The 21,364-nt window shown below is 39.8% G+C and overlaps 1 protein-coding gene across 4 annotated transcripts in view; it reads right to left on the bottom strand.

Moving 5' to 3' along the window:
• IPPK (inositol-pentakisphosphate 2-kinase) overlaps positions 1–21,364 on the bottom strand; it is a 56,752-nt gene that overhangs the window by 8,911 nt on the left and 26,477 nt on the right. For 3 of the 4 annotated variants that reach the window (XM_075159325.1, XM_075159326.1, XM_075159323.1), the window contains 3 exons: positions 8,232–8,279; positions 2,613–2,708; positions 1,741–1,807 (listed from right to left, as the gene is read on the bottom strand). In XM_075159325.1, the coding sequence (XP_075015426.1) occupies positions 1,741–1,807; positions 2,613–2,651 (106 nt within the window). In that variant the 5' untranslated portion in view covers positions 2,652–2,708; positions 8,232–8,279. The remainder of the gene's footprint in view (positions 1–1,740; positions 1,808–2,612; positions 2,709–8,231; positions 8,280–21,364) is intronic. The other variant, XM_075159324.1, reaches the window with a different exon arrangement.

Below are 21,364 nucleotides of genomic sequence, written 5' to 3'. Positions count from 1 at the left end.
TTACTAAAGAGACATACAGAATATGTGTGTTCAGTTACAGCTTCCACAGCTAACAAAAATGTCCATTCTGAAAATGTACCGCTGGGGGGGGCGGGGAGGGAGAAATCATCTCAAAGCCGGAAGCCTCATTAGGCATCAGCCTACAATTACATGCTGTACTTCACTAGGATGAGCAAGACGACACCTTCTTTCTTCAACAAAATGCTGAGGTTTGTATTCTTTTTCTAAACTTACGCAAAAGTACATCCATGTTCAGCTGAAAGCCGCTTGCCAAATCAGACAGACCCAGAAATCTGAAGTATTAGAGAATTTCCTTCCTAAGTTAGACAGGCTTATTCTAAAAGGTAATATTAAAGGAAATTCTTTCCTTGAGGTTTAAAAAAAACTCCTGTTAAAAACGAACAGTGAGATTTGCTGTTGTAAAGCAAGAAATACCACTTGGACAGCTCCTCACAACCACACTACTTCTTCTAAAGAAATCCCCAAGAGCTGTGGACATACAAAATTTAACTTTAAGAAATAAAACTAAATTCTATCATTCACTTCTGCCAGAGTATCATTGATTTTGTAACTTTTATTAGACACTATTTACTTTCCTTGCTAGTTCCACAGTGCCAGAAACCGTTTCTTAAAAAGGTGAGCACAAGTCAGCAATAGAGAGTGTCCTGTGCTCACTATATGTAAATTAATTCAATTTTTTCCTGGATCAAAGGCATCAAAGTACTGGCTATAGTCACCAAAGAATTTAATACCACATTTTTCTTCAAGGAATTCTGCTAACGCAGGAGGTTCTGGACATTCTCAAGGACATTTGAGAACACAAAATGAACACACCATGAGGGACACCTTCTCTTTGCCCGTTTTAGAGCTTCAACCTTACTGTACTTTTAGCCATACATGAAGAACGATGCAGCCAAGTGTTGCTGACTAAGAATGACGACACCAAATTCTGTAGCACTTCACACTGAATGCGTCAGAGATTGCCAAACCTCGAGGCTTGCAGCATGTTCCAAAGGGTTTCACAAGGTCGCACGCTTGGCCCCTTCATTCCCTAGAAAAGCGTCCTTGCACTTCACCACTGGATAGGGACCCCGGAGCACCACGTAAGAGTTGGGAGAAATCAGGCACAGCCCCATCTCCCAGAGCAGCTCATTAAACTTTAAAGGCAGCCCAGCCTGTAACACTGCAACCCCTTGCGAGGAGACACGCCAGCTATCAGGAAAAGAGACGGGAGAAGCTGGAACATTAAGTTGCAGACTGCTTGAGGCTTGAGTGCTATGACTCACAGGACCGAGATGCTTAGCCCCAAGTGAAATACAAACACTGAAAACAAGACAATTTATTGGGGAGTTTCTCAAACTACCTTCCTTCCAAAGCTCTGCTGCACAGTCCAGGAGAAGAAACTGATGGAATCGAAACAATTATTTCAGAATGCATCTTCCACCTCCCTCACTGACCTTTGTAAAGGACTTCACAGCAAGGTAAAAGCTTGCTCAAGAATTAACAAACACAGGCTTACAGAGGATCCCTTTCCCCAATTTGATCAAACTAACAACAGATGCAACTTCTAATTCTAGAACACACCCATTTTTTCAAAACAAATTTTCAACTTGTCATTGTCTAAATATTGAAAAAAGTTTCCGCATATTCTGTGGTATGATGCTTTTTTACTTTATAATAAAGCAAAATGCCTTGCAGCTTGAGGAAGGCCCCCTTTTTAATGCTGTCCCTGGCACTTACCTGGCCTCTCTGGCTGAATTTTTAAACAGAGCTGTCTTACGAAGTCTAAAGGCAGTTGAATAATTTCCTATTAAAAAAAAAGAAGGAAAATATATATTTCAACACAAAAATTAATATCCAGTTTGGAGGGTCTTAAAATGGAATACTGAAGTTCAGTGGATGTTAACAACAGTATACTAAACTATACAGTCAGCAGCTTCTCCCTCTGATTAACCGTCTATATGAAGACCTGTGCACGAAATCACATGCAATACTTACTCCACTACGAAAACCAAAACCTAATTTAAATAAACGCATGAGAAAGAGCATTTTCAGTGAAATGAAGAAACCTGCATCATTTTGTCCTTTTCACAAATGAAAAAGTCCCATTTCATCCCGTCCCATGTCTCACATCCCACCCTTCCAAGGCAGAACCGTGCAACTCAAGCTCCAGGCAAGCTGTAACTGTTCCGCTCAGGTATCTGATGTTCGGTTAACTAGATCTGGCCGCCCTGAAGAACAGGGTGAGGGGCAAGGAAAAAGGTTACCTCTGACTGCACGGAAACCTAGACAATTCACATGAACCAGATTTCTCCCCTTGTTTTGCAGTTAGTCTAAAAATCTCTCTCTCGCACACCTCTCACCTTACGCAGGGCAAAGAAATGACCACTCTTCTCATTAGTAGCTTGAAATAGCTCAAACCACAGAGTACAATCCGATCACCTCACCAGCACAGAGCAGGATCTTTGTTCTGATCCAAATGCTTCTTGTGTGTGTACCTTGCTCGAGAATATCTGCAAACCCTATTAATTCCTTTCTGCCATTCAGTGTTCCCCAAAACACTTCAGTGTGTACAGCAGATAAGCCATTTATTTTAAGAATAGAACATTTACCCCATGGTGAACATAGTTCTCCCCAAAGAACTGCTTCATGACATGTTTTCCAAAGTCTACGATGTTTTGCAGATGGTGTAGTATTTCCTCTGAAGTCTGGAAGACAGAAACATGGCAATTTAACTATGAAATAATGATAAACAACACTCAAGAATACATACACATACTAGTCAATGATTTAGCAAAGTAGCTTAATTGGTAGGTCAGTGCACGTTGAAATTAAACAGACACATGAAATGTCTGCTACATTTGTTTCCCTACTGCTGTCTGAGAGGCTGGGTCAACCAGGAAAACAGTCAGAAGAGAGGATTCTTCTTCTTAAGTTTCAGGGGAAAAACGACAGAGAAAAAAAAAAGGTGGAAGAGGGGGAGATTACTCAAGATCTGCTCTGTCTTTCACCATTATTCTTAAAACAGCTCCAAGAACTGTAACAGTCAAAAGAGATGACTTTTGAAGGCATGCTTACTTATTGGTAAGCATGGCTTCTTACCAACAGGTGAAGTGCAGGAGAGGCTTTGAGTGTTATAAAATACTTCACCTGGAGATTTGGAAGAGAATGGCGTAAAAGACTGAGCCACATGACAAACCTCTGCATGAACAGGCACAGAATTTGCCAAATCCTGCCCCAGACAATGAAAATTCTTACTGTAATGTCATCTTCCGTTAACTTTATGTTGTGTGTCATAAAGAAACATAAGCTCTTCTATAAGACAAAAGTGCCGAGCTAGATAGAAACAAAGCTAAATGAGTACTGGAAGCAGGACAGCGACATCAGCGCAGTCTGACTTTGACAGATTTCTGCTCATTAAAGAGGTAGCAGAGAAGATCTACAACAATATTATCCCGTTCCCAGCACTCCGGCATACTCTGGTTCTCTGCACAGTATTCTGTTGTTACGATAGACGATCTCCAAGCTCCTGTGTCCTTTTGTAACAGAAAGCTTTTCTGGAAAGACACTACTTTGCCTACCACTGTACACTATGAAGCACTGAACCATATAGATTTACTCTTGGGATTGAGTAACAGTGGAGGAAGAGAAAGTGCAACACTCATGTCCAAGTCAGAAAAATCAGAGAGGAAAAACAACATGAGCAGGAGAGAAAAAAAAAATAAACAGAGCAGAGTAAGAGAAAATAAAATGCTAGGAGGACAACGCTCACATAATGACAAAGTCTACAGAAAGGAGGAAAGACCACACCCAACACAAATTAAAAAAGTTTATAGGTAAAAGGAGATTGTCACTAACGAGGCAATTTTACTAACTTTGTTTTATAAAACCATCATAATAAGTAGATTTTTTTTTCCACCCGGAAGGGTTTGTTACCTAACAAACTTACACAAGTTGTGTCGGACTAAGAAAATTAGTTTGTTACTGTAACACAGGTCTGCTAAGACTGCACACCAAGTTTAATGTTCTTCCCCAGCAGGATTCATTTTCCAGACGGAAGCAGCAATACACAATACTGCAATATGCAATAATGCTTTACAGAAAGAAAAGTCACTACAGTAATACACATTACTACACACTTACTTCAGTAACACACCGCACTACATACTGTTACTTCAGTATGCAGAGCGCTAACCAAAAAACCCAATTCTTTGCAGCAAGTAGGAAAAACACAATTTTTCCAAAGCACTTACACAGCATTTCCATCATTCTATAAAGGCCAGGGCAGCACTTATTCTTTAAAACGCTTGGCATATTGTATGTGGAGTTGTTTCTCAGAACGGCTCTCCCTGAATCCTTTTAAGAGAGCCAAAATAAGCTTAGAGTCTCTTCACAACGGGCAATCTTCCACTGGTTGAGTCTTAGAACAAAACACACACTATGATGCCTGAATAACTTTCTCAATTGCAGTCATCTGGTCTAAAGAAGTGTATTTAAGAAAAAATAATTAATAGGCAACATGATGTGGGAGCAGGCCACCCACGTGGGCATGCAAAAGGCTATTTTACAGCAGCGTTGCTCAATCTGCACTCCCAGGAAGGCCAGTGCCACCATCAGTAGTGCCGAACACACCAAGATCCACCAGAGGACTGCCGGCAGCCCGAGCCCCTTCACTCCTCTCCAGCGGAGGAGACCACCGCCGGGGAAACCCCCGCTCCCCACCCCTCTACTCCCACCCTGAGCAGACTGCAAACACATGCATCCATCCTGCCTCAGGCTGCATTTGCTCCAGGCGGGGGAGGAAGAAGTTGCTTTGCAGAAGGGAAACCCCCTGGCAATTTAAAACATCAGTAGTCATAGCAAGTATCTTCCTCACCTGATGAAACAGCATCTGATGGGAAACAGCAATTCCGAGCACATGCTATAGCAAAAACTTCAATTTATATACAGATTTCTGCCCTTTTAATGACAGCACAACCCTTTCTTTAACTTATGCAAATTCTGAATGGTGAGAAGGCATGTTACACCATCTCATACAGTAACAGAAATCTCAGCTAATTCCCACTTACAGATTATTCTGACCTAGTTTGCTGACGTGCACAGTACCCACAGGCTTTTTTTTTTTTTTTAAACATACGTATATACACACATATTGGGAATAAGCATTTCGGAAGATCAGGACATTCACTACTAGTATTACTACTATGAGGAAAGACTCATCAGTTAAAAAGATCAATACAACTTTAAAATTACAAATGAAGCTTATGACACCTGCTCACCTCCTTTTAAGAACAAGTATATTTGATATACTCTAAACAAGAAACAAAAACAACTAACAGGCTACTGGAGCATCACCTTTCAACATTACAAAACACTAAGATGAAAAGCTTTTGAAAGACCCGTCATTACTGACATTTAGCTCATTTAGCAAAACACTAAAACTCATCAAGTAGGTTCTACACAAAAAGGCAAAAAATGCATTCGTGCAGAAGACTCATATACTAAAATCAGCAATATGCAATTAAAATCATTCCATGAGTCCTGACACTTGACTCAAGAAATGCAAGCCCCAGAGTCACATTTTTTATGAGTATTTTTCATTAAAACGCTGAGTTGTAACAATAAGATTACTATTTGCAATAACACCACCTTGTTTAACTACTAGATTATCTACTCCCAAATTCATAACACACTATAAATACAAAGCAGCGTCCAGACTTCTTTACCTTTCCCAAAGGAGTTAAGCAGAAGAGACTGAGACGCATTTGTCCACATCTGAATTTCAGTATGGGTCTTACTAGAAAATACTTTGCTTCAACTGCTTCTTTCAGAGTTGTTGACGTTGGATGAGCAACAATGTCATGCACAAATACATAACATTTTATATCCTAATTCATTTTGCGCTAGTCAGGAATACAGATTAGACCTAAAAAACATTTTCTCCTGTACAGCTGTCATGTTGCTACATCCAAGTTCATCCCAAAACCCTGATTCTCCACGACTCGTTTACAGATCTGAAGATAAAATATTTAGTCTGCCATTCTGCTCCAAGAAAAACTGATCCTTTAAAAAAAAAATAAAAAATCAATCACCAGAATAATTAAATATATTCAAATTACATAATCTGCTTAGAGAGCAAAGCCAAAAGGAATTGTGTATCACAAAGTCCACACAATCACAATACAAAGCAAATACAGAATGCTGGAGCTGGCCCCAAGCCAGCTCTCCTCAAAACGTAGCACTTCTACATGTGACAGGGGAGTTTGCTCTCACAGCGTGCATTTCTCAATCCAGAGCGTGAACTTAGAGAGACACTGTTTAAAACGCTTTCAGTGGTCCGCTCTGCCACTGTGTGCATCCACAAATAGCCTCTTTGCTGTTACAATAGTGAGAAGAGAAGCGTGTCTGTCTGGGGCAACTCTGAATGGGAGTTTTGCTAACAGTTTCTAAAAAGCAAACTCTTGATCCTTCATCAGCCACAGCCCACAGGAATACCGACTGCGATCTATCCCCGAGTCTGAGCAATTTTATTAATCTGATTACGCAGGGAAAAAACCATTCAAGAACCTGACCAGCATTCAAATAGTAACAGAACACCATGCCCAGAAGATCTTTTTTCTTGTGTTTTGCTATCCCAATCCAAAAAACTATATGCATGCCAAAGCAGTCCACAGAAGTATTATCAACTTCAACGCTGTGGTGGGTAACTGCGAGAAGTCACTTCCTGGCTTCCTTTATGACTCCATCATACTTGGTCAATTTTTTAAAAACAATTGCTATGCAACAATCTCTTTGCACTAAAAAAAAAAAAAAAAAGAGAGAGAGAAAAGGAAAAAAAAAAGCTGGTACTCAGTGTTTTGTTTTCTTAAATAAATGGCAATAGACTGACTTTTTACTTAAACTTCTGGTCTAATTCTCCCCTGCTACATTAAAAATTGAGATAGGCACTGGTTTCCTTTCTTTTAATCCATTGGGTTCTTCCCTGTTCTCTTAAAAACTCTAAACATTATTATCTGGGACTACTGCAAAAGCACAGGATACATTTTTGAAATCCTGCCACTATAAGCAGATCAAAAACTTACTTGAATCACACTTTAGTTTTACCAGACTTTTTTTCAAGTAAAATACTAGCAGAAAGGCCATCAAAGAACTCGTACGTACACTGTGTTCATGGGTTTTTACCCTCCTCTGCTTTCCTCTGATCTCCTCTGATCTCCTTTAGAGACTTCTCTTTTGTCCCTTGTTAAACTGGATGCATTTCACATTCATCGCCCTTCCTATACGTTTACTTTACATTCATCCTTGTTTCTTTTTCCCTAAAACTAAGCACTCCCCCCCGCTCTCAGTACAGCCGTAATGCTTTTTATATTTCTTTCTCACCAGAACAGTCTGCCACTGAACCTTACAGAGCCGTGGCTCAGAAGCTGTCGTAACTCCAGCCATTCCCTGTATCCCTCGGGTAACGCACCCTAAAGACCACTCATGAGGTTGAGGAAATGGCAGAATTTGAACCTCCTGCCTCTTGTGCTCTCTTTTTTTTTTCCCCCTTGGAGCACTGTGCTGACACTGCATTTTTACCCTCCACCTTTGATTCTAGATAATTTTTTATCCCTGTTAAAGCAAATCGCTTCAGTTCCTTCTCAAGCAGAAAAACCTTCTGCCACAGTCTGAGAAAGCGGTAGACTGTGTCCCGCCATGTTCTTTTCGCAACAGACAGCATACTAAAATCACTCAGTGACAAAGGCTATTCTGTGACTATTTCATATTTTTGTCCAAATTCCATGGCTTTTTAGCTACTGAATAGGTAGTCAACAGCAGACCTTTATCATGATGCTACTCCTGTGCTGTTCCTCTTCTGTCCCACCGAGCAACAGTCAGTAAAATGTTCATTTCTTCCTCAGCATCTCCGCACTCTCCTACGTTGATACGCAACAGGAACACTTTCCCGTTGCCACAGCTACCCTTACAGAAAGCCGTACTTTCTGCACATGGCAGTCTTATAATCTGTCCCACACAAAGGTCTGGGTATCAGCAGTCACATAATCTTAGTTACATAAGACGACCTCAAATTTCCTCCTGTTGCCAAAACTCCTGAAACGCAGGCACATTTCAAAACATCCCCCTATTCTTACTCTTATCAGCCACAGTTCTTTCACAGGTTTTCTGTTTCTCTTCAGACTGGTTATTAGCTTACCTGGGGGCTTTTATCAACAGTACATGTTGAATCTTACCTTATTCTGGTTTGGGGGGGACTTCAAGAACCGCAGCACCACGCAGCGCTAAAGAAAGATAGGAAAGAATATGGTTTCATTAGCACTTAAGTACATCATAATTTCTGAACAGCACAATTGTCTGATTCCCCAATCTACCTCATCTGAGAAATTAAAAAAAAAAAAAAGAAAAGCAAAACAGGCATTTTAGATGGTTATCTCACTCAACTTGAAATCGAATACATCAACGTCTGTTCCCAGATTCGCCATCACTTTAACAAGGCAGGCATTCTGTGCTTCCAGTCACCAAGTGTAACAGGGGAAATACTCCCTTAACTTATAGCACTGGTCTGAAAATCTGGTAAAACACAGCATCAAACAAACAAACAGAAAAACACCCTATCATTTTTGCACCAAAGGTCTTTGGGGAAAAAAAAAAAGACGACCCACTTAGATATCATCTCTTACAGTACCAGCACAGCATTACGAAACATTAAGGAGACACTTACCAGTTACCAGCAGTAGCTACACAGCTGTACTTACAAACATTAAAACCTGCTACTTCTAAACTTCCAAAAAGTAAACATATAACAGGGGCAAATGCAGCAGGTTTCTAAATATTTTACCATTAAAAAAAAAAAAAACCAAAACAAACCACACTAATTTTTGTCATTTTTACAATTTCTATCCAATTTTGTAACAATTCAAAAACCTTCATATTTTCAAAGTACACAGATTCTAAAAACATCCTCAGCCTTTATTTTCAAGAGTTCAGATAAAAATCTTTTGTAGATGTCCTAAGTAAATTAAGCCTTTCTCCTTAAGCCTACAAAGAGAGTGCCTTCCACCACAGAAGTCACCTGAAGTATCCTTCTCTCAATAAAATCTTGCTGAAATTAACCGTTACACTTGGTAAATAGACTTTTATATTAACATCAAATTTTGACATAGTATTAAGGAACCTGCAGCCTTACTAGGCGAGGCAACACATAGCCCTGCCTCAGATTAGTCAGTCTAAATACTTGATCTTCAAGATATTTACTCCCACCGATGTACTTCAGCCTATTCAGATAAGATAGGGATAAAAACAATTGGGCACCACAGTAGGTAAAGAGGAACAGCTGTTTTCTGGAGATACCTCTTAGTCACTGTGTCTCCACTTGGACCTTTCCTAGACGCACCAAAAGGGACTACATTCTATTTAAAGCACTACCAAAAAAGTACTAACACTCAGATTCCCTGACAAAGATAATGCAGACAAAATGTCATAGTTACACTTCAGGTTTATGGAATCTAAGCTTTTTCCCTACCAAATGACTTGCCATTAAAAAACCTCCCACAGCACGACAGCACCAGATACAGTCCATATTTCAGGGCTGAAAGCTGTCTCTGGACAGTGCTGAGTGTGAGAAAGCTGCAGTTATCTTTAATTACTAACATGTAGAGAAAGAGCAGGAGAAGAAAAGCAAAACAGATGACAATGTGTAATCCAAAATACTAACAAAACAAGATCTGGATTTAGACATTGCTAGTGAAACCCAGACACAGCCCCTTCAACATCTAAAAAGTCTCAAGCCAGCATAAATCTCATAGTTCACCTACGTCTGGAAATCACTCTCAGGTAAAAGGATACTTTGCTGAATTTTGATTCAACTTGTCTTGCAAGATCTAAACAGCACGAGTCTCACAACAACAACAAACTAAATAAATTGAACACGAATTATAATTACCTGGATTTGACAAGATTGCTAGGTGACACTTACTCTTTTTCTCCCATTATGACCTATCTGTGGATAACAGAGCTCAGGTCTGATGAGCCTGTATGCTCTGTGTATGCAGTATGTTATTTTTACAGTGTTTCAGCTGTTGAAATATTTTAAATGTTCATAAACAAGTGGATCAGTGATGGAGTGATCTGATCGTCACTTCTCATCAATTCAGTAACTTGATTCTGTAGTATTTCAAGGGTGTTGTAGATGTTTATCTATTAATCAGCTCCCAGCCAACAAGCTTCCAACCACCGCTCTGGAAAATCCGATTGCTCTCACAGGACTCACTACGGTATTTTTTCAATACCAAATCACTTCTGAAGAGGCATGCTAGGATAAAATGACCAAAACGATGTATGGCAAAAGAACACCACACTGCTTGTCTAAAACGTCAAGAGGAAACAGAGCAAAGTTCAAACAAAACTTGTCAGTCACAGGTGCACTTCAACCAGTCGGCCCGTACTGGTGTGCCTTTGTGACCCTGTTAGATGATCGGAGTGGGGGGGCGGGGGGGAAACCAACCCAAAACCAAAACACTTTTTTGGGGGGACATTTTCAGCTAGATCCATCCCTTTGTGCAATTCAACACATGGTTACACAAATATACTGCCACAGTACAAAAGTTTATCCATCAGATGTCAAAAATGCCAACTGCTTCAGAATTATTACCACTGAAAATATTTCTCCACATTTTTCATGCTATTCCATTACTGATTCTTTACTCGGAAATATTGTGGGTGGTTGTTAGCATGTGTTTTTTTGTCATTTATCTTAAATGCCTTAGATTTTTTTTATATTTACAGATTGAACATCAAAGATGTAACATCCTTATCTGCATGCAAAAGAATGGCCCAAATCCAGAAGAGAACAGATTTCTTGAGAGGTTGTCACTACTGCTTAGCACTTTGAGAACTGGATCAACTAGATCCTAATGCTCCCTAAACTTCATTCTCTATATGCACCTCTGTAAACCCTTCCACTGCTTAACACCACTTCCATCAATGCACTATTACCGAAGTGCTTGGTTAATTGGATAATAGTCCCATACAGACAAAAAGGTGAAAAAAACCAGGCTGCAAAATCAGGCAGAGAAAAAAAAGAAACAATACATGGAGGTAGGCAAATGTAACACATGAAACATTAAGAGGCTTCCCATCTTTTGAAGACGCAAGACAAGCTAGAAAAATAGTGAATTCAAAGGAAGAATTGCCTGCAATTTTTTTTTTTAAATCCGGCAGCTCTTTCTCTGCAAGTATGTTCAGTAACCAGTCAGTGATGAAAGACTTTAAAAAAAAAAAAAAAAGCCCCAAAAAAGCCATCAGAATATCAAACATGACTGCTCTAACTCTCCAAATACAGAATTTAAGCGCGACTCTCACATGAGAGCACAGCAGTTTGATAACAAACAATGTTCTTGCTGGCATCCAGGCCCATACTAGGGCTACAACAAAAAACATTTCCAATTGTTACGGAAGACTCAAAACAAACGATAGCAACAAGGATACCGAAACTCGCGTCTCTCAAAACACATCCGCAGCCGCTGGGCTGCCGAGATGATGTAATCAGGAGCCAATGTTCTGGAGGAGCACTATCTCAAGACACAGTGTTTTGAGAATCCAGACTTAAGGTTAAGGTACCACCCAGAAAGGCCAACACTTCTTTAGAACCCTATCATGAAACAATTGTTTGGGTTAAATCATAACTGGAAGTTAATGGTTACCAATAAAAAGACAAGAAACCATGGGAGGGGCTGCGAAAATGACCCAAAGAGGTCATTGGCATCAGAGAAACACACGGGTGCATACACACAACTCTTGTCCTAATGTATCTGGGGAAAAAATAGTTTGCTGGTCTTAGTCCCCACGAAGGTTATCTGCAAGAATTTTTCTTCTCCACAGCAGTTACTACAGCTATTATTTTAATCATACTTAGTGAAATCCAAAAAGAAAGTAATCCTTGGTAGTTAGGCCAAAATATGACTGGCATCAATCCACGTACTTTGGATTAGGCAGTAGCATTATGAAACCAGGACAAAAGCTTACATTTATTTCTTTACAGCTTGATGTTTGATATCGGCCTTATATTTCCCCCAAATGTCTTCTAAACTTCATTGTCATAAGATAAAGCTACCATGCAGGCCTCATGAACTGGAGAGTTTTCACAAGTTAAACACAATTGGGGCAAATCTATAATCTTGATATTCCCCCTTCAGAGGAAAGCCTCGTTTGCATCACTGAGGTTTTTTTCAAGTTTCCGTCTCTCACTGCATTATTAACAAAATCTGTGTAAGAGCTGGTGCCAGTGAAAGAAATAGGAAAATTTGTATGAAAACAAGCTCAAATGCTAGAAAAATTGTTTAGAAGTACAGAAAGATGTGTTTTCCTTCTGCTGTTACCACCTCAGCGCACATGGTTTTAAAATAAGCTTCTGTGTGAAAATATGAAGAATTAGCCTGTCCAAACACAAAGCCTGGGAAACATCACTTCAGCTTCTGCCTTTCCAAATAAGCAGGTTCACGTCATTTGTTATTACTCTATTATTATTCTAAACAGCATGCGTTAAGTGTTTCTGTCTAGAGGCAAAGCACTACTCTAACATCTAGTTCTGCATCTGCCCAGTATAACTAGAAAAGATTCTTATCTAGTTGATTACCAACTTGTGTTCACATATGCAAGACCTACTGGTAGAAACCAAGGCACTTTGGTAAGCAACTTTTCAAGTCCCAAAAGGAAATCCAGCCCTCTTCCCACCTCCCTCATCTCCCTCACTCCACACCGTCTCATAAATTGCGGTATCTAGAAACTCACCAGTATTTTTGCAAGCACGGTACGCATTTTTACATCACAAAGTTATCTACCTGCCTACTACACTCTGTTGTCAGTACATTTATTTTGAAAAGGCACATGATATACAAGCAGAACAAGAAAACCCACATTTGTTTTAAAAGTATCCATAGAAAAGTCAGGAGCTTCCAATCGTAAACAACACGGGGGAAAACACTCTCAAAGACTGGTAACAAATCTCTCCCTACAGTTATTACTATACTATTTGTTGCAACCAATTACACACACCACCACCAACTACTACCTAAGGAGATAAGATATGAAGTCAACTGCTTTTAGAGAGAATGGTGCCTGAAAAGGCTCTTGAATTTCTTTATGCAGTAAAAACTGGTTGTTTAATTCATTGTCTTTTGCTGAACCTAAAGAGCTATCAAGAACTTACCGAACACAGCTCTAAGTACGCCAAACCTTCTACCACCATTGTAGTTACTCAACACAACCTGATCATAGTGGATTTACGACTGTGTACAGCAATGACACCTACAAAAAGTGCATTCTATCTAAATTTCAATCAAAGGGAGGGAGAAGGGTTAAATTACACCAAATTGCTATTCAAGCCCTACTTGAACATAGTGATATGCAAATACTAATTAACGACAGTTTCAATGGTACTAAATATGAACTACAGAACTATTTTGCTGATATTAAGCTATTTCTGCAGTAGTACATTGGAGCTGCATGCAGTATATGCCAACTAAAAACAAATTATTCTGACATTTTTTTATTCCAAATTTACATTCCACAACCCCTTCAATTCCAACTCTAGTTTCAGGGATTTAAACAGAAAACAGTGGTTTTCTATTCAGAAAATGCAATTTCTGGGAAGGAGGCAAATGGACAAAGAGGTATCATCCACATCTCGGAAAAGACAGAGAGAGGACAGCTCCTTGTTCCGAGAACTAATAAAAATCAGTAAAAATGTGCCCACTACGCTGCCCAGGCACTTCAATCAAAGCTTACCTTTTTGATACTCAGCACAAGACGTTTCTAAATGTCCCCTCACCCAGGGTGTCAGCGTGCTGTGCAATGTGAAGGGATGTATAAAACAAACTAAGCCCTGGAAAACTTTGTGCACTTCATTCAAAAGCTGCATAGTAATATTGTGTACAAGTGTCGTTTTCCAACCCAGTTTTGTTCTGTATAAGGTGGATAAGATCAGACAAAACAAAGTGAGGAAAGCTACACTTCCTGCCAGTATGGAGGAAGTTTAGCAACTGCTCACACAAAGTGCAAGGAAGCATTCGAAAATCGGAACAATACTCTTTTATTTAGCATAGGAGTCCCTTAAGAACAATCTTTTTACTTCTTTACACGAATAAAGAATTTCTGGCATAGCACCTGGCTTGACACCACTCAATATCTTAAACCATTATTCAGAAGCAAACACCACCACAATACTTGTGTTCTTTAGCATAGAGCTCACAGCTTGCATCAGACTTCAGGTACTCATTCGACTTTTTTTTCCTGCTTGCTTATGATCTAGACTCCCACAATACTTAAGTGCTAACTCATGTTCCACTTTATAGATAAGCTTTGTATAACCTTGCAATATGCAGATGGTATCAATTCCAAGAGAATTTTATGATTGCACTATCCATGAGTGAGAAGGAAATGTTTGCCCTTCAGCTAAGCCATCTAATCACAGTACCTGAAACGATATCAAGCGATACACCCACGGGTACTAGCTGGAAACGCATACCAGAGAGAGAACAGAATGAATAAACCTATTGATGCCTGGCCCTCAGCATACATTACTACAGTCTGGGTGACACGATAGATGTCCCTGACACCCTAGCTGTTAAAAACAAGCAACAAAAAACCTGGTCCTGAACATTTAAGTGTATCAAATACCTCATCCATCTCTCAAACAGGTGAGTTATACCAACAAGAGCATGGAAACATGTACTAAACTTCCTTCCTTCAAACTGCTCTAAACCTGCAGCTATCAGCAACATACCCTCTCCAGCATTAAGCTGCCTACTTAGCTTCTGTTACGTTGGGGAAACAAGGCGTTTCAGGAAAATATTAATAGGGAGGGGAGGAAATAAAAAGTCAAAACAGTAAGAGGGATTAGAATGAAGTAAAGTAATAAAATGGAGAGTTAGAACAAGTTAATAATTCCAAGTATCCTGAACACATCAGCTAGAAGAAACCTAAGCAAGTCTTGCGCAACTGTTCAATCGAATGCAGTGTCTCTGTTCCCTTCCGAGCAAAACCAGGAGGTCAGAACACCGTTACTGCGTATCTCAGAAGTAATACGCTGAGGCAAAGAAAACACCCGCTGAAAAGTTGGCAGGGAGGAAAGAACCAAAGGAGTGAATAAAATAGACTATTAGACTGACCACTCCTATATAGCTTATGGGTCAGCCAAGCACTTCCACCAAAGCAACCAAGCCACCACTGCTGCTGACTGAGGGAAGAGACACGTGCAGCACAGAAAAGGCAAAGTGTGGGCTTATGAACTCCACCATCACTGCATTTACCAAACGCTTCTAACAGACCAAAAAAATGCTTTTTAGATAATGACTTGATCTCATCAACTGCAAAAAGAAACTCATTAGAGTTTGAGCTAGCACCCAAACAGAAAAAACAAGACTGTTTTTAATCAAGGCTAACTACCTCCTGAGCTTGTCTGCAAAACTGGGATTCGTTTTACATTTTCACTGCATATAGCCTTCAGCATTCTCAAAAGTCACGCAAAAAAAGAACACAAAAAACCAGGCGTAAAGTGGAGTTTCAATTTCCAACAGAAGTCACCAGAGGACAAGTCTGCTCCAGCACTCTATTATTAGCGAACTAAGACGACACCTCTGGCAAAAAGTATTCTGGGGGGAGAAGAGGAGAGCGGTGTTGCTGCTGCTGCAGTTAAAGGATCACTGTCGTGATTACGTTAGAGTACTAGATCTAAGATACACAGTGTTTCTGTCTCCCATCTCCTTCCACACACATGCTGCATTTTCCCATCTGCATCTACAGAACCTAAAGCACTAATATGATAAGAAAAGTTTTAATTGCTGCATTTCTGTTCTTTCTCCCTCTTCATTTAGCCCCGCTACTCAGTGCCACCTTCCCTTTCACTTTATGGAAGATACTACTACACTGCACTGCATTCAGAGCATCCTTTCAGTGCAGAAACTTGGTAAAGCCAAGGAAAAAGTAAATTTAACTACACTAGTGCAATATGGAATTGAAATCCCAATATGGAATTAAAATTCTATATATATGTTGAATCAAGCTGTTGACTTTTTTTTTGGATCAAAAAAAGCTTTGCAAGCTAATCCACAGAACTGGAAGTGCTTCCAATTTTTAATTCTTCGTTTATAGTAAAACCTTTGTAGATTGCACTCAAGTAGAGTTAGTCCAATTAGTTATGACATCTACAATCACAGTTGTACCCGTTTAGCCAAAGAACCAATTACAACCAAATACAAAACTATCTTCCTTTTTTCCCCAGTAACCACAGATGTGTATTTAAAGACCAGTTAACCAAGGTTAACGCAAGGAAATGTACAGTTTCATACAGGTGCCACAAAGGGTCCCGAATTCCAACTCAAACTGGTCATTGCCTCCTGTCCCTAAAAACTTAATTGCTGTTTACAGCAAGGCAGACATCTCTTCCTTTCTTTCCCACTGATGACACACCCTGATCACATACTTGGCCTTTAAACTGGTTTTTATAGCTGCTTGCTTCAGTAAATTTGGGCAGAAGCTCCTCTACTTGCTAACAACAAATAAATATTAAAAAAAAAATTAATAAAAAGCAATTACAACTAGAAAAAAAGGAACAAAGCAATATATTATGTTTAATCATCGATCTGTTTTCTTGCCCTTTTTCTAAGTAGGCAAAGGGTGTGCAGGTGTGGGGTTTTTGCTAGACAATGTTTAGATATGTGTACCCCCAAAAGAACACAATGCTGGAGAAACCAGGTCAAAGAAATGCCCTACAAACTAGCAAAAAAGCAGAAGAGGTTTTAATGGCCCTTAATCCCCATTAAAATTCATGCTGGAATCTCAGTCCAACTCACTCACATGTAAGTTTTGCTTCCTCCAGAAAATTCTATACAACCAGGTGCAAAACTCCTCCCTATACTACATCACATAGCCTTGGTGAATCTTTTGGATACAGCCAGAGCATGAAATCCATCAGAAATAAGAATTAGCATAGGTTTGGAATTTAAATAGAAGAATCTCCTCAAGGATACAAAAATGTTGAAGTCCAAGTCTTACCAAAACGATGTCTGTCCCATTAGTGAAAATAAAATTCAATAAATACAAGTTGCATCTTACCTTTTCTGATAATTTCTTACTGTGAAAGAACCAAGACACCATAACTTGGCCGTATTTTAAATCAGAGCAATATTCAGAGAAGGCCATTGTTAATAAGCTATTGTATTTATACTCGCAAGGAACAGCAACTAGTTTTTAAGTATTTTTCCCCTACCTGAAGACTCAGGTACCTACTCGGGTACTGTACCTGAAGACACAGGAATCAGCAGTCTGTTCTATATTTCCTTGAAATCAAGACATTCATAGATGTTAATTCACTATTCCACAGACATTAAGAAGAAAAAAAACAAACAGAACACAACTGAACAAAATCTGCTTTATAGTCAGGGATCTGGAATTTGTCAGGAATGACTTGGAAGTTTTGGGGGCAATACTTTACTTACACTAACTTCAATAGGACAAACCAGACTCAGCCAACTCCACATTGAAAAACAATGGAAGAAGAAACAGGACACGCAGGTTTTTGAACTTGTACAAAATGACATCATCAGAAAAAGTGCCTTAAGAAGATTTTCTCAGCAAGACAGCAATTAATCATCAGCATCACTCCCTTTTTGCCAAACAAGACCAAATAGGAAAGCTGCAGCTAGCTAGTAATTCTGACCATAAGCTTTTCACTCTTCTCAGCAAAAAACCCTGTGTCTAAACATACAGTCTTGTTAATGGTCCTCTCTCAAAGTAAGTTTATTATGACAAAATTTTCCACTAACAACAATTTGTCATTATTCTTAAAAACAAACCAACCAACCAACCACAGGAAAACTATTTCATACTGCAAAAGCCCTATTAGGAACAATTATCTAGCCTGATTTGACACAAAGCACCCCCTCACAGGTAGAATTATTTTATACCAAAAATCAAACCCAGATCCATCTCCCCCATATGCAGAAAGTGTCTTCCTGCACACACTTTGCAGCCATCATAATGCAGCTGCCAGCAGAAGCAGCTACAGATACAGCGAAATCAAAGACTACCATTAAAAAGCAAGATACCCTCTCTCCTAGCAACCTCTGCTCTCTACAGTCCCCTACAAAGCCAGAGCAAGGATCAGGAAGGATGCCTGCGAAAGTAGCACTGTGATATCCTCCATCTTTACCCATATGTCTCGAAGGGGGGGGGGAAATCACAGAGAAGAGCCAGATATTCACCTACTACAGGCACCAACTTTGGGAATCGTCTGCAAGTTTGAGTCAATCTGACTTGACTCCCTCACCCAGTCTCCCTAGCTCTGCTTCATTTACCTTCTCCATCTACCCTCCCCTCCTTCTCTTCTATTTCGTAAGCTCACATAGGCTCTCTAGACGGTTTACGCATTTACTAATTAAGGCCCATACCAAAACCCAAGGATATCGGTTAGACCTCCAAGCTCTCCAAAGACAAGAAGTAGATTACTACTAACAATCAAGGCATCTGAAGATACAAACCACAACCTTTTGCAAGCACACACCAAGGTTCCTCTAGACCATCTCATTGAATAAAAAACAAGCTGGGGAAAAAAAACCCTCCTCTTTTCTTGTACCACCTCCCAGTAGTCACCCTGAAACACAAGCTTGATGTTCAAACATATTTTAAAATGAAGCATTTGGTTACCATAATATCCCAACACGCAAAAAATAAGTAGAAATCAACCGCAGTGACACACAGGAGGCATGTACATGCTTTATCTCATAAAGCAAAAAATGGAGATTGCAAGCATATGTTTCAACAGTGAAAGGAAATACAAGTCGTTATTTATAGAGTTGCTTACACTACTTTCTACAAACATCTCCTGAAGTCTTTTGAAATGAAGTGTTAAGTGTCCCTGTAAGACCAAACAACTGATTAAAATGCAGAACTACAAATGCGGATTTCCAGCTCACTTCTGAAACACTAGGTATCTCCACCTTAGAAAGGGTCAACAGCTGGAAGAAGATAACTGTTCTATAGCAGTTCCTCTGAACCCTCTCTACTGCTCAAGAGTAGAGAGGAGGAGGGAAAGCGTGGTTTAGCCCTCTTTTTAAATCAGAAGCCAAATTCAATGTGGAAGGAGCGACACTCCAATAAAAATGCAGGGAGTAAGAAACATCCTTTCAAAACCGCCTGGCTGTGATGGTGCTTGGTTTTCCAGAGCTGCATCTTTACTGCAGCACTTTATGCATCTCTGAGATGGCGACTAGAACAAGCAACCACAATTCACTGGATAGTGTGAAGGGTGGCAAATAAGTTATTTGAAGAGGATACTGTGATTCAATCCAATATTCAAAACTGCAACCTATGAACAAGGATCATACAGACACTGCCTGAATGAACCTGCAGTTTTTGTGTACTTCAGAGCGATCTTTCCGACCGTCTCAAGTGCTGTCTTCAGGAAACAAACGGAGTTGCCAGTTGTGTTTCTCACTAAAATCACGAGGTAGGAAAGCTGTCTTTGTTCGTTTTCTACTGGAAGCATTTCAGCAGGCTGCAAGACTTATACAATTCAGTTTCAATTTGGATTAAGTTAATCACAGCTGCAATAAAAACCAACAGGAAAAGTTTTATCAACAGAGAAATTTGTACCATAATATTGTGTGTCTTCCAGAATTCTAGATTCATCAGAACTGAAACTTTAAAAAGCCAGGAAAGCAGAAGTTTGAGTATGCACCAAGCAACCATATAGCTCCAGAGATAACAATGGTAACTGGAAATGATCACCAGGCATTCCATCTTTATTCATCAGATCACTCTCTAAATGCTGGAGAACTAATTAAAGTAACTCTGTAAAACTATCACTGTAAGAAGAGACGCGTTGACTAGACCACACCCTGCCAAAGTCCTCTCTTCTTAACTGCATGAAGAAGGAACAGAGATGCACTTGCAGTGATTTCAGCCACTCATTTCAGTATGGCGTTCCGCAGGCTGTAAGTACAGGCACACAGGGAGACTTGTCACTGTTGCGTTCTGCAGGATTAGTAACCGGTAAGTGGAAACAGCACATCAAGCAGTACTTTACAACACTTTCACCAAAACAGCAAAGCATGTTCCACAAAACGCCGAGGTCTGACTGTCAGACAAACCTTTGTCTATGTGCCACCATTCAAAGGCACTGGAAAAAATGGTTGTGTGTTGCCTGCGTCTAGGGCTTATCAGCTCATCGCTAGCAGAGCTATTAGTTGGGCATGTGACTTTTCTATGGCCAAGTTTTTAATTTTGGTACTGTACTAACTCTGGATTAACAGTGCATTACATTCACGTCTTAAAGGGAAAGATACAGGGAATAGCGTAAACCAAAGAAATAAGCATAGCCTTAAACACACGAGAGCACCACGAACTGATGATGCACACCTTGTTCCTCTTACTCTTCACCCTCAATCCAGACACACTCCACCCAACCAAGAACAACAACGTCCATCCAGGCTGCCTGCCCAGCCCACCCCAAACACCCTGTGCTTGATACATGAACTTGCCTGTTATCAGTGCTTTGAAGAGCGGTCCAGAGGGCAGGAGTTGAAACAAAACCCCCTGGATCTTACTTCATAAAGGGCAAAGAAGCTGATGCCCTCTTCTCCAGAAGGACAGGGATAATTTTTTGTTGTTGTTGTTTTGTTTTTTAAAACTTCTCAGATCTTCCAGAAGAAGCAAGGAAAAGAGGTTCAGATCTAGAGAGATAAGGACAAGCTTCTTCCCCACATTCCAAAATGCCACAACACATCAAAAGGGAGAACGTGGAAACAACAAGCACACTCACAGTTCCACCCTGGCCTCTCACTTACAACCCCGGCACTTGTATCTGAGCATCTATGTCTCCCTTGTCACAACCAAATCGCTGTCCCTCCCACTAGCATTTATACACAAAAACCACGGACTGAAGAGATACAGAATGAAGCAAGGACAGTTAAAATGAAATTCACTGTCTTCTGTTCTTGTTCACACAAACCTGAGAATGACTTGACATCAGATCACAAGAATGATGATTAATCATGCAAGTATGTCCTGTTTGTAAGAGGTACAAAGTAACAATTAGCATCTAAACAGTATTTTATACGCTCCAATTTTAAAAGACTTCTCCAGTAGACACAAACTCTAAGACAGAAACTTTACTAGTTCAAAGCTGTCTATAAAGGAAAAATTATATCTATTTCACTTTTACCTTCTGAAAGTTTTAGCATCTTGTTAAAAAGAGAACTGACACACTCAACAACTATTCTGAATCTCTGGCAGACTTCCTCACTTTCCAGGTCTTTAAAGATATCACAATTACATCACTATTAATCCATTATGTATTCTGATCCCTATC

The sequence above is a fragment of the Calonectris borealis genome, chromosome 10, assembly GCF_964195595.1.
Source record: "Calonectris borealis chromosome 10, bCalBor7.hap1.2, whole genome shotgun sequence".
Taxonomy (NCBI): Eukaryota; Metazoa; Chordata; class Aves; order Procellariiformes; family Procellariidae; genus Calonectris; species Calonectris borealis.
Note: the sequence above shows the minus strand (reverse complement) of the source record. Positions and strands in the feature narration are given on the sequence as shown.